Below are 12,029 nucleotides of genomic sequence, written 5' to 3' on the forward strand. Positions count from 1 at the left end.
CCCGTGTCGGGCTCCCTGCTCGGCGGGAAGCCTGCTTCTCCCTCTCCCACTTCCCCTGCTTGTGTTCCCTCTGTCTGTGTGTCTCTTTCTGTCAAATAAATAAATAAAATCTTAAAAAAAAAAAAAAAGTCCAAGTCCTTTGGGGCGCCTGGGTGGCTCAGTCAGTTGGTCGTCCTCTTGATTTCGGCTTGGGTCATGATCTCAGGGTTGTTTGATGGGAGTCCCGAGTCAGACTCTGTGCTCAGCAGGGAGTCTGCTTGAGATTCTCTCTCTCCCTCTCCGCTCCTCCCCTTGCGCGCTCTCTCTCTCTAAAATAATAAATAAATAAATCTTAAAAAAAAAAAGTTCAAGTCCTTTCCACTTTTTTCCTGTTTTGTTTCTATTAAAACTCAGGGGGAAGCCTATCCCCCACAGCCTCCTCTAGCAGCATCCTAAATGAAGGAAAGACTTTATAACAGGATCTCACCACTGGCCTGAGGACGGTAAGAAAGGGAATCAGAATCTACTCCCTTCTGAATGACTACCTGATTCATTCACTTATTCAACAAATGTTTTCTGAACGCTTACTATGTCCCAGGCACTGTCCCAGGCACGGCTGACAAAGCGTGCACCACGGCACTTACATTCTGGAACGGTGATCTGGGTCATGCTGACAGAGGTTCCACTGAGGCACTGGGCACCTCTTCTGCCATCCTCCCAAGCCCAAATGCAGTGACTCTGAGCTTTATCCATTCCACAATTCGAGTATCCTTAGAGAGAAGGCAGGAGTAGCATGGGTAATATCTGGATATTGTTTGGCACTGAATTCTATAGGGAGTAAAAGGAGTCTGAAATTCATTTCTGTTTCTTGGCGTTCCATCTCATTGCAATCACACAGATCAAAGCAGGGTGCGGTTCAGAGGAGAGACATCCCTAACTGTGGCAGCCAATAAGACACTTGCTCACCGGTTTTTGGAGTCGTCCAGCAATATATAAGCTATTCCAGTTGAGGAGATCTTCAATCAAAATGTTAGTGCTAATGACCCCATATTTGATAAGCTAGAAAAGAAAAGACATGGGCATGAAAGAGAGCAAAATACCACACTGTTGCTTTTGCAAATGCAAAATATAAGGAAAAAAATTTCTGACCAGAATAGCGCGTTGATTTCCAAAGCCACTTAAAATCTCTGCCTTGTGAAAACACACATCTCCACCAAAATCCTTCACAAAGGATTAGTTTCCAAGACTGATCTGTCCCCTCAGGGATGCGAGTTCAAGTGATCACTATCTTCACTCAGGCTCTTGTGATGTTAAAGGCACAAGGGCTCTTAGAGGCTATCTAGCACATATTGGTCCTCACTGAATTGAAAATAAAAACTGGGTCTGCACCACAGACAGTCTGAGAAGCAAAGATCTAGTTCCTACTTCTCATTTGAGAAATAAGCCTAATAAATGGTGGGCCCAAGGTGGCACCATTAGCAGCTAAGTAAAAACCAGGTCCCTGAATGTCGGTCTGGGCTTCCAATGTTCATTTCATCACAGAGTACAAGACATTTTCTTTAAGTAGAAGTTTTCACCAACATCTTTTACGTGGTGAATTTCTCTTTCACTATTAAGTATTTCCAACACTTTTATAATTACAAAGCCACATCCAAAAATTAAACATCTTTATCAGAGCTAAACACATGGAATTATGGCCAAGCTCATTTCAAAAGCAATTTGTACAAACCTTGAATGTAGTTGTTCCAGGTTACAGAATCTCATTTGCTTCAACAAATAACTTCAGACTCACTTTGCTAAACTTCAGTATCCAAACAGCCTTCTCAGGCTACAAATATCTAAAAAGTAGCTAAAGAATTTCAATTAAAAAGTACAGTCCCTTTGGCATATAATTATGCCCCAACATTTGGTTACTGGAGCTTGTAATATTGTTTGAAACCACTAATTAGAGATAGGCTCAGCATAATACTAATTATGGAGAAAGAACAAAGCTACGTGTTTGGCATGACTAAAGTAGATGTGGAAAACTGCACTGAGCCACCATCTTCCCTCCAATCTGGACACAATACAGCAGAAAGCCCTTCTTAAGGCAGGCACATAACAGCTGGGAAGTAATGGAAACACCCCTGGCCCCCTGGAGGGGCCTCTCATGTTATAACTAGTTACATGACCTCTGGAAGTCATGTCCATTCTCTGAATCCTCATTTCCTCAACTGCAAAATGCAGGTTGGAGCAGGATTAGACCTCAACCAGAAAAGTAAACATTTGGCCCAAATGCTATACAGACATCACCAATCAATCAGAGTACTCATTCCTGCCAAGTTCAGACAGGTCTTCAAAATCCTTCCTAAGTCAGTACTCCAACCTCCTGCCCTTCCAAGCCTGGTTCATTGACTGGTAGTATCAGCATCACCTGGGAGCTCATCAAAAAATGCAAAATCTCAAGCTCCATTCCAGACCAATTGAATCATAATCTGTATTTCAATGAGATCCTCAGGTGATTCATCAGCACATCAAAGGAAAACTTCTCAAAGCCATCAGCAGCACAGAGCAGAACCGGCACAGCTGCTGGAACCTGTCTGTCAATGGCAGCCCAGCTCATCTCTAGGGGGTATATGACTTAGTCCCCCATTGGTCCTCTTAGGCTGCAGTCCTGCCCAGTTCTTGGCAGCTCTCTTAGAGATTGGGCCCCTTTGTGTGAAAGTTCGGCAGGGTTCCTGCCGTCAGCCAGCCCTCGGCTGGGATCTGTGCTTCTTATCTGCTCTCCAACAGGGAGATGGGGTGCATCCTCAAATTCTACCCACTTGCTGGCACCAAGAGGTTCCTATCGCGTGGCATCACATGCTCTTGACTACCTGTGATACCCTCATCCTTAGTGGGCCTGAGTATTCGTCCCATTGACCAAACCAGTGGTTCTCAAAGCGTGTTTTCCAGACCAGCAGCATCAGCATGATTTGGAAGCTGTTAGAAATGCAAATCCTTGTTACTAAGGGAGTAAATCTTAAAAGTTCTCATCACAAGAGAAAAAAAACTGTAACTATGTGTGATGATGAATGTTAACTAAACTTACTGTGGTGGTAATCATCTTGCAATACATACATACATCAAATCATTACACTGTACACCCAAAACTAACACAATGTTATATAATTACATCTCAATTAAAAAAAAAAAAAAAAAACAAATCCTCAAACCTCACCCCAGACCTACGGAATCAGAAACTCTGGGGTGGGGCCTAGCAATCTGTGTGTCCAAGAGGCCCTCTAGGAGGTCTGATGTTCACTCAAATTTGAGAAGCACTGGCCAAAGGCAATAATTAAAGATAGTCTTTCTCAGTCACCTTTATCCAGCAGGAATGTGAACGTTTCCTGACTGCAAGAACATATACAGTCAGCTGGTATTCTAATATTTAATAACCGCCCAAGTTAAGACAAACATCCAAAGTCACTTACCCTACCATCACACATGACCAATGGATTATAGTAGACTCCAGCACCATAGTTATTCTGGATAGTGGTGATAATCTTGGGCCCCAAAACTTTTAGGAAAGAGTAATGGTTCCAATTTTTTTTCAGGTTCTTTGAATGCCATGCAACAGGGTCATCTACTGTGAAAACAAAGTCCAGCATGGCATTCTGGGAATGAAGAAAAGAGAATGATTTTAGTTTTAATTCCTCGAAAGGCATCTATATAGAGTGGAAACCTCTAAAATTCTATGCCATTATGATTAAGAAATAGAGGACCTGCGCTGTCATCAGAAATTTAAGCAAGTCTCTGGAACCAGTCTGAGCTTGTTTTCATCAACACGCACAGTAATAACAATGCTTCCTCCATATGTATTGTCCTGCCGGCACTCTTCCAAATACTTCATATGTATCGTAGTTCATTCTATCCTCAGAACTATCCTACAAGGTAGGTACTGATACTATCCCAATTTTATAGGAAAGGAAACCAAGGCACAGAGTAAGAACCATGCCCATGGACACAAAGCTAGTGAGTGGCAGACAGAGTCTGGTTCCAAATTCTGAGTGCTGAACCTTATGCCACATGGCTTTCATCTAAATGTAGCTAAATGTGTTCCACTTTTCTTCCAGCTCAAATAACACAGGATGGATAAGCTCTGAAAAGCATTATGTCATAGGAAATAAGTTATTTTAACTCTTACCCATTCTCCAACCACTCACTGAGCACCTACAAGGAGCTCTGATAGATCCTGGGGTAGAGGTAAAGAAAGTCTACTGGGGAGAATAGACAAATTATCACTAAACGAACTTGATAGAGGAATGCAAAATGTACTAATTTCACTCAGAATGGGGTCAGAACAGAAATGAGAAATTTTGCTATGAAATTACATTCTTTTATCTGATAAATCTGAGTCTTGAAGAATGTGCAAGAGTTAAGCAGGCTTGGTGGAAGTATAGGGGGAAGGGAAGGGAGTCTTGCTAAAGGAAAGCACTCTTGTGGTTATAAGAGCTGGGCATGTTCTGGGTGCTGCATTTAGTTTGATATGCTGGAACAGAACACAACCAAGGGAGTCCAGAAAGGGAGGCTGGGTTGCCATGCTAAAAAATTTTCCTGCAGAAGCGCTCACTGGAGGGAAGGATGATTAAAGGTGGGGAACCACACAGGAGGCTAACAGCAAAACTCCAGGTGAGAAATGAAAAGACATTAAGTGAGGCACTGAGGGTAGGGACTGATCTGAGACTTCGTGCTGGAATCTCTAAGACTTGTTATCTTGTAGGGAATGAGGGCCAGGGAAAGGGAAGGGTTCCTCCAGGCCTACCCAAAGGAAAATCTCCATGGAAAAATGAAGAGGTGGCTATTGAATCAGGAGGCTCTAAGTTTCTCAAAAACCATAAACCACTGGTGAAACTTAAGATTTGGGGTGGACATGTTTTTTAAAAATGTATAATTATGTTAACGTATGTTAGAAAAAATAACTAGCCTATAATAATCTGTAATTTCTTATATACCCACCATCTATAATTTTTCATATGTTGTCAACTTAAAGCAAAGTATTACTTAAACACAGTATAGTTGGGAAACAGAAATCCAAGCAACAGTATAGACGGCCTTACCAGGAAGTGAACAAACTTTAACCTAAAAACAGATTACAGTCAGGTGTCCAAAGCCAGGAGGCCCTATCTCAATCATTTCCTTAGTTTAATAAACTAAGATGACAATGAATTGGTAAGCTGTGCATGAACTACAGCAAGTAAAAATACGGTTCACCAGAAAACATCTCTATTTAGACTCTTGCTTTTTTTGTTAATTTAGCAAAAGCTCTAAAGCCTTAGTGGAGAAAGTCAGTAACAGCCTCATTTAAATGAAAATATCTGCCTGCCACTCCACTGCTCTATGTCTTGAATCTTGTTTCCACCTTGGAAGCAAACTTTTTTCCCCTTTATTTACAGGGAAAAAAGTCTGCAATCATAAGGCAAACTGTACCCTCACTGCTGTTGCAGTCAGGCAACTTTGAAGAGTAACAACTTCTGGTCCTAAATAGACTCTTGTTAAATGTCCTGAGCGTGGGTAAATATACTGGTCACCCATTAACTTTTGTAGGGAACTTCACTGCATCTGCCCTGGCCCTACAACTACCCGTCAGCTTCCTGAAGTCAGGAGCATCATTTTGTACTTTCTCCCACAGCTGTAGATGAGACTCAAATTTGGCTGCGCATTAGAATCACCAGGGAAGTTTTTAAAATTCCTGAAGCCCCAAGTCTCATTCCAGACCAAGTAAATCAGAATCTGCACAAGTGGAACCTAGGCATCGGCATTTTAAAGTTTCTCAGAAAACGCCAATGATCAGCCAAGGCTGAGCACACTGAACCAGCACCAGGCAAGTATTTCCTGTCTTCCATCTTGCCTCTGCATCAGCTTTGCCCTCCGCATAATTGCATCTCCTGTTCCAGACCGAAGTGGGCTCCTACTTATCCTTCAAAACTCAGCTCATGATGTCATTATACTAGGAACACTTTCCTACGAGTTGTATTTTGCTAGTTGATACGTGCAGTGCGCAGAGTAGAGGAGCAGCTCTAGGGCTCTGGAGGGATCTACGGCAAAAGGGACGTCGTGGGAACAGGCCGATTCCCGGCGTGGGGCCTGCCCCGGGGCCAGGCTCACCTTCTGGTCTGAACTGGGCCCCACCTGGCGGTACACCCCGGAGCCGTAGGCGAAAGCCAGGCTCAGCTCCTCGGGGAAATGAGACAGGATCTTGCGGAAGGCCACCCCCGAGCTCTGCAGCGCCTGCAGCGCCATGGGGCTGAGGCTCAGAGACAGGGACCCTTGGCGGAGCAGGGCAGGGCAGAGGACAGCGGGCCGGGGAACCGATACTGGGGCAGCCGGTTAACGTTGGGGAGATGGAAGTCGGGGACCGGCCCGGACAGCACAAGGCTGCAGCCGGGGGTGGGAACTGGAGGGACGGGTGAGGACTCGGACCACAGGCCAGCGCCAGCCGAAGCCTGAGAAGCGCAGGGTCAAGGCCCGGGTGGCCGGCAGGCCCGACCACGCCTCTCGCGTGCATACGCGCTTCAAAGGCGCAAGAGAAGACGCTCCTCCGCGGGTGGGGAACGCGAGGGCTCCGTGAAGACCCCTGGCGGTCGGAGGAGCGCGCTGCAGGCTGGCCGCCCGGACCAGTGACTTGGAGACAGGGGTGCGGAGAGTGTCAGCTAACTGAACTGCTTTTGAGCCTTAAGAATCCGTTTTTGTTCTGGACTCAAACACATTTCAGTAAATGGCTATAAAATCATGCATGTGTATTGCAGAACATTTTTTAATGAGGTGAAATCCACAAATCTAACATAAAATTGTACACTTTATATGCAATTCAGTGACATTTAGTGCATTCACAGTGTCGTACAACCGTCATCTCCATCCAGCTCCAAAATCGAAGATTTTGAAGGTTTAGGAAAACACACATAAAATTAAAATCATGCCCAATTCCACCATCCAGAGATTACCACTGTTAAGATTTGGCTGTGATTTTTTCCTACGAAAGCCCTTTTCAAATCCAATGATGGACATGAAAGTGTTCCATGAATGGTAAAAGACTGCACCAATGTTCTCTGAGATTTGTATTTAATTCTAAGGGTGGAGAAGAATCTTTGCCTCTTTGCCTCTGGGATTGGTCTCACAGAAGGGCACATCAAATGCAATTTCTGGAGGAAACAGGACCCCAGGTGAGAGAGCTCACCTGTTTATGTATAACTAGAGAAACTTGTTCAAAATCACAGGATGTACTTTAACTTCCAGGACAGAGACTTTTCAGATACTCTTTTCTTCTTCCCTGATGGACACTGCCTTTCAAAAAGCAGAGATAGCAGGGTGCCTGGGTGGCTCAGGCGGTTAAGTAGCTGACTCTTGATTTTGGCTCAGATCATGATCTCAGGGTCTTGAGATCGAGCCCCCTATTGGCCCCACGCTGGGCATGGAGCCTGCTTCAGATTCTCTCTCTCTCCCTCTGCCCCTCCCCCTTCCCTCTCCAAAGTAAATAAGTAAGCAAAAAGCAGAAATAGCAATAGCTAAATTTGGGTAATGTGGATGCCATTCACATGTAGTTTTCCTTGAGTCCCCTCCACTACCGGGTGGAAGGAGGATTTGTCTCTCTTTTACAGATAAGGAAGCTAATTGTTAGAGAGAGAAAGCAGTGTGCTTAGATCACATTAGACTGTGGCAAAAGTGGAGCTAAAACCCAGGGCGGAACATCAGCCTGGATTGGGAGGGAGAGCAGTTAGGATGCTGTTACCATAGTTTCACCAGGAACTAAAGATGCCTGGCCTGGGGTGATAGAGGCAGGGAGGGGATTAATTCAATTTGAAAAAAGATTACGTGAATTCAAACTCTGAGCCCCGCACAAGAGGTAAGTGCTGAGGATTTAGATGGCTAGACCAGGGCTGATGCCTTGCAGGAGGTCAGGGTCTGTAAAGGAGACAGACAAGCAAACCCAGAACATCACATGCCGTAATGAAGCTGGGGTGCCCAGCACTCCGCGGGAGCTCTGATAAGGGAGTGTTAATTAGTTCTGGGTGTGCGGGGAGAGACCAAAGGAGGTTTTGCAGGGATAGCATCTGAGCCAGGGCTTGAGGAATGGGTAGGAGTTTATCAGGCAGAAGATAGATGGAAGAAATTCTACCAAGAGAGAATTGATAGGGCAAGACGACAATAATAATAGGTGATATTTGTTTATACATTTATTATTCCCAAGCGCTTTCTTTTTTAAAAATTTTAATTCCAGTGCAGTTAACATACAGTGTTATATTAGTTTCAGGTGCACATCATAGTGATTCAACAGTTCCATATGTTACTCACTGCTCAACAAGATAAATTTCCAAACACTTTCAATACTTAGCTCTTTTCATCATTCCAAAGACCCTAGTAGGCAGGTTCTCTAAAATCCTCATTTTTCACATGAGGAAACAGAGGACCCGACAAGAGAAGCAAATTTCTCCAAGGCACACAGTTAGGAGAGTGGCGAAATCGGGATTTGAACCCAAGGCTCTGGAACTCCAAAGGCCAAGCTCTTTACCATCATGTTTTAGCGCCGTCTAAAATGGCCGGCCTGTGAGGCAGGAGAAGGAAAAAGAAAATCAGCTGCTTCTAATTTGTCAGCCAAGGCTGAGGAGAAGCAGCAATAGCCAAAAGGACAACCTAGAGACCAGAATAAGGACTGTGTCGCATTCTCCCAATGTGAGCACAGTCATCTGGGTTCATTTGGACCGAATAGCACCCTTGCCCAGATTGCCAGAATCTGAAATTACAGAATTGCAGAATTACACTAAAACCTTTCACCTAAATATAGTGAATCGAGCTCTACTAGCCATGTTTCTTTCGTTCTTCCCTGGAGGAAATAACTCAACTTTGTTTTGTTTTTTTTTTCTCCTCTCTTTACAAAAATAATCTATGCTCAAAAAGTGTAAACATTACAAAAATATCTCTGGCCATCCCCCAGAGATAGCCACTGATAATCTTTGATACCTATTCCTCCAGATATTTTCTACATATATATTAACATTAAAAAACATTAAAAACATTTTAAAATGGAATCATATGCTAGATACTATTTTGCAGTGTGCCCTTTTCACTTAACATATCAGGGACATCTTTCTGTGTCAAATATATGGGGATCTATCTCATTCCATCTATTAGCAGCAAATTTTTCTAAAATATGGATATGCCATCATTTGTTTAAACATTTTCATATTGGTTATAGAGATTATTTCCTTTTTTCATACATGCAAACAATGCTACAGTGAACATCCTCATAGACCTTTGTGTACATGTGCAAATATTGCTATAAAGTAGATTCCTAGAAGTGGAATTGCTGGGTCAAAGGGTCTGCACATTGCTAAAATCCCCTCCAAAAGATTATACCAATTCACATTGCCACCCACAAGGTTCAGCCCTTGGTATAAATAAAGATTCTGCAATGTTTCTCCATTTTCTCTCCCTTATGGGCATTCACAACTAATCATCAGTAATTTTCATTTTCACAAACACTTTCCTTCCTGATAATGCAAACCACCAGCTGGAAAGTTCCATCACATGCCTGTGTGCATTTTGCCTCTCCCCAGAAAGACGCAGAAGCAATAGCAGAGAATGCATTTGTATTCTTCAGCAGAAATCTCCTTGCTTCTAGCAATTCATCCATTCCTTTTTAAATTACCGTGGCTTGCTAAGTTAGAAGCTATTAAAAAGCCTTGGTGTTCTATGTAATCACTTTAGGGTTCTGTTGGAACTCTCATACCAATGAAATACAAACATTAGAGAGCCGTTTAAACTACAGATAAATGCCACTTGATTTCAGTGAAAGTTGAGCCTCATTTTTCTGATTTATCCAGCTGTTGGCTTTGTATCTTTAACAATGACCTTATTAGGTTGGGTTTCGCTAGGACAAGGCTCACGTATTCCATCTTTTAAAAAACCTTGTGAAATCTCTATAATTTTTATGTCTTAGTTTTTCGTTTAATCAGCATTTAATAAGTAAAGGACAAAAAAAATTCCGGAAAAGAAAATCCAAGCTCTGTGGTTCTTATGATTAACCACATGTTCCATTTATCTGCCGATGGAGGTAAGGAAGAGGGTTCTTGATCTCTGTGTGTCAGAGGAGGGTCACCCTGTCACATCTGTCCATTCTCAACTGATTTTTCACGTATAATAACTGGACCAGACTGAGGACGTCTTTCATTATGTTTAGGCTCTGATCAGGGGCTCTCAGGTACCACCTGAGTTTGAATCTGGCCCCAAGATTTAACAGCTGTGTGACCGTGGGCAAGACCACTGAGAAGCATCCAGTGCCTTCTTTTCCACATCTGTAGAATGGCCACAGTAATAACACCTACCTTACAGGATTGTTGCAACAGTAAGTGAAATGGTATCTAGAAAGTACGTAGAATAATGCCTGCCACAGAGTAAGCACTTAAATGTTCTTCATCTCATTGAACTCTTAAGAGACAATATACAAGAGGAATTAAGAAGCATCATTAAACCTAACATCCTTACGGTTTTTACACAAAGCAAAGCATCCTTAGCATTTTACACAAAGCACTTTTCCGGACATGATTTTTATTTTATTCTTAAAACAAATCCTGGGAAATGAGTGGTTATTATTCCAATTTTACAGATGGATAAACTGAAGTGTAGAAAATGAAGTGATGTGCCTGAAGGCACAGGGCTAATGGCGGCTGCTGTCAGTACAGTCTCCAAGTCTAATTGTCCTCTTGCACCGTAAGAATAACACAAATCATTCATTCTCCCAAGGGATGCATTCATTCATTCATTCATTTATTCTCTCATTGAAATTTTCCTCATCTTTTAATCCTAGCTCAAATATCACCTCCTTCTAACTGGGAGTAATTGTTCTTCCCTCTGTGCCCACATAACCTTTGCTTATAGCTCTCCAGCCCTTGTCTTAAATATCAGATGTGTCCATTAAGAACAAGTATTTAAGGCTTAGGGACTCTCTGAGGCCAGGGGCCATTTCTTGTTTATCTTTCTACTCTTTGGTGCCTAGCACAATGTCTGAAACAAAGTTTCTGCAATTGAGAATGTCATGGGCTGGTGACAAAAAATAAACATGTATACAAAGCAAATAAAGTAAAATGCAGACAAGGTCCGGGCCACAGATGTGGTGAGATAGCCCTTCAGGGTTTCTGGGAAAGCTTCTTGTGGGAGAAAGTGACATTTGGGCTAGGTCTTGAAAGATGGCCAGCAGTTCACCAGATAGGGAAGAGTATTTAAAACATTCTAAGGAGAAAGAACAGCCTCTACACCGGGTCGGGGAATTCTCCCTTTGGGAGGACACTGTTTTCCAATGGAGTTCTGAAAGATCACAGATTCTTATGGTACCAAAGAAATGAATGAATAAGGATAGAATTTCAGGAAACAGAGTAGGTATCTCATCTGAGAGGCAGTATAATATAGTGGTCAAGAGTGAGGACTCTGGATCCAGACCGCCAGCTTTGAATCCTGACTCAGCCACTTATTATCTGTGTGACCTTGAGCAAGTGGCTCTGTGCCTCAATTTCCACATGTATGAAATGCCGATAATAATAGTGCTTACCTCACGAGGTTGTCACCACAACTCAACTGGTTAACATACATAAAGTGCTTAGAAAAATACCTGATACGTAGTGGGTATTTTGTATGTGTTTACTATTTTTATTATTAATTATTATTATTACATATTGTCCCTGAAATTTAAGCAAGTCAGCAACGGTCTACTTTATCTCTTTGTAAAACTGGCCCTGAATTTTGGGAGAGAAACTGAGTTGGCAAAGACCCCAGTTAGAGAAGAGTGAATTACTGTATACCAAGTCTATCTTTAGCTATCAAAGTCTATAATCTGGGTTTGGTGTAGAGCAGAGCAGCATGTCCCAAAGTAGGTTTTCATTGAATTATCATGATTTGGAGTTATTTGAAAAAAAATTTCATGGTCAACTGAGTTTAGGAAGCTGGACTGAATAGAGGCAAATAGATTTCTTTGCTGTGGGATTTCCCAGAGCATTAATAGATTGATATGCATTGTGAAACTCTAAGAGAAAAACAGAACA

At 42.6% G+C, this 12,029-nt stretch overlaps 1 protein-coding gene across 2 annotated transcripts in view; it reads right to left on the reverse strand.

Annotated features, from left to right (window-relative positions):
• The window catches only part of TAMM41 (TAM41 mitochondrial translocator assembly and maintenance homolog), a 56,397-nt gene extending 49,916 nt beyond the window's left edge, over positions 1-6,481 (reverse strand). Inside the window, exons 1-3 of one of the 2 annotated variants that reach the window (XM_032411946.1) lie at positions 6,106-6,481; positions 3,432-3,614; positions 946-1,038 (exon numbers count right to left, since the gene is read on the reverse strand). In XM_032411946.1, the coding sequence (XP_032267837.1) occupies positions 946-1,038; positions 3,432-3,614; positions 6,106-6,240 (411 nt within the window). In that variant the 5' untranslated portion in view covers positions 6,241-6,481. Of the gene's footprint in view, positions 1-945; positions 1,039-3,431; positions 4,948-6,105 lie in introns of those variants that run through there. The other variant, XR_004300399.1, reaches the window with a different exon arrangement.
• Positions 6,482-12,029: the final 5,548 nt, after the last annotated feature.

The sequence above is a fragment of the Phoca vitulina genome, unplaced genomic scaffold (genome assembly GCF_004348235.1).
Source record: "Phoca vitulina isolate PV1807 unplaced genomic scaffold, GSC_HSeal_1.0 scaffold13, whole genome shotgun sequence".
In the NCBI taxonomy this organism is placed as follows: Eukaryota; Metazoa; Chordata; class Mammalia; order Carnivora; family Phocidae; genus Phoca; species Phoca vitulina.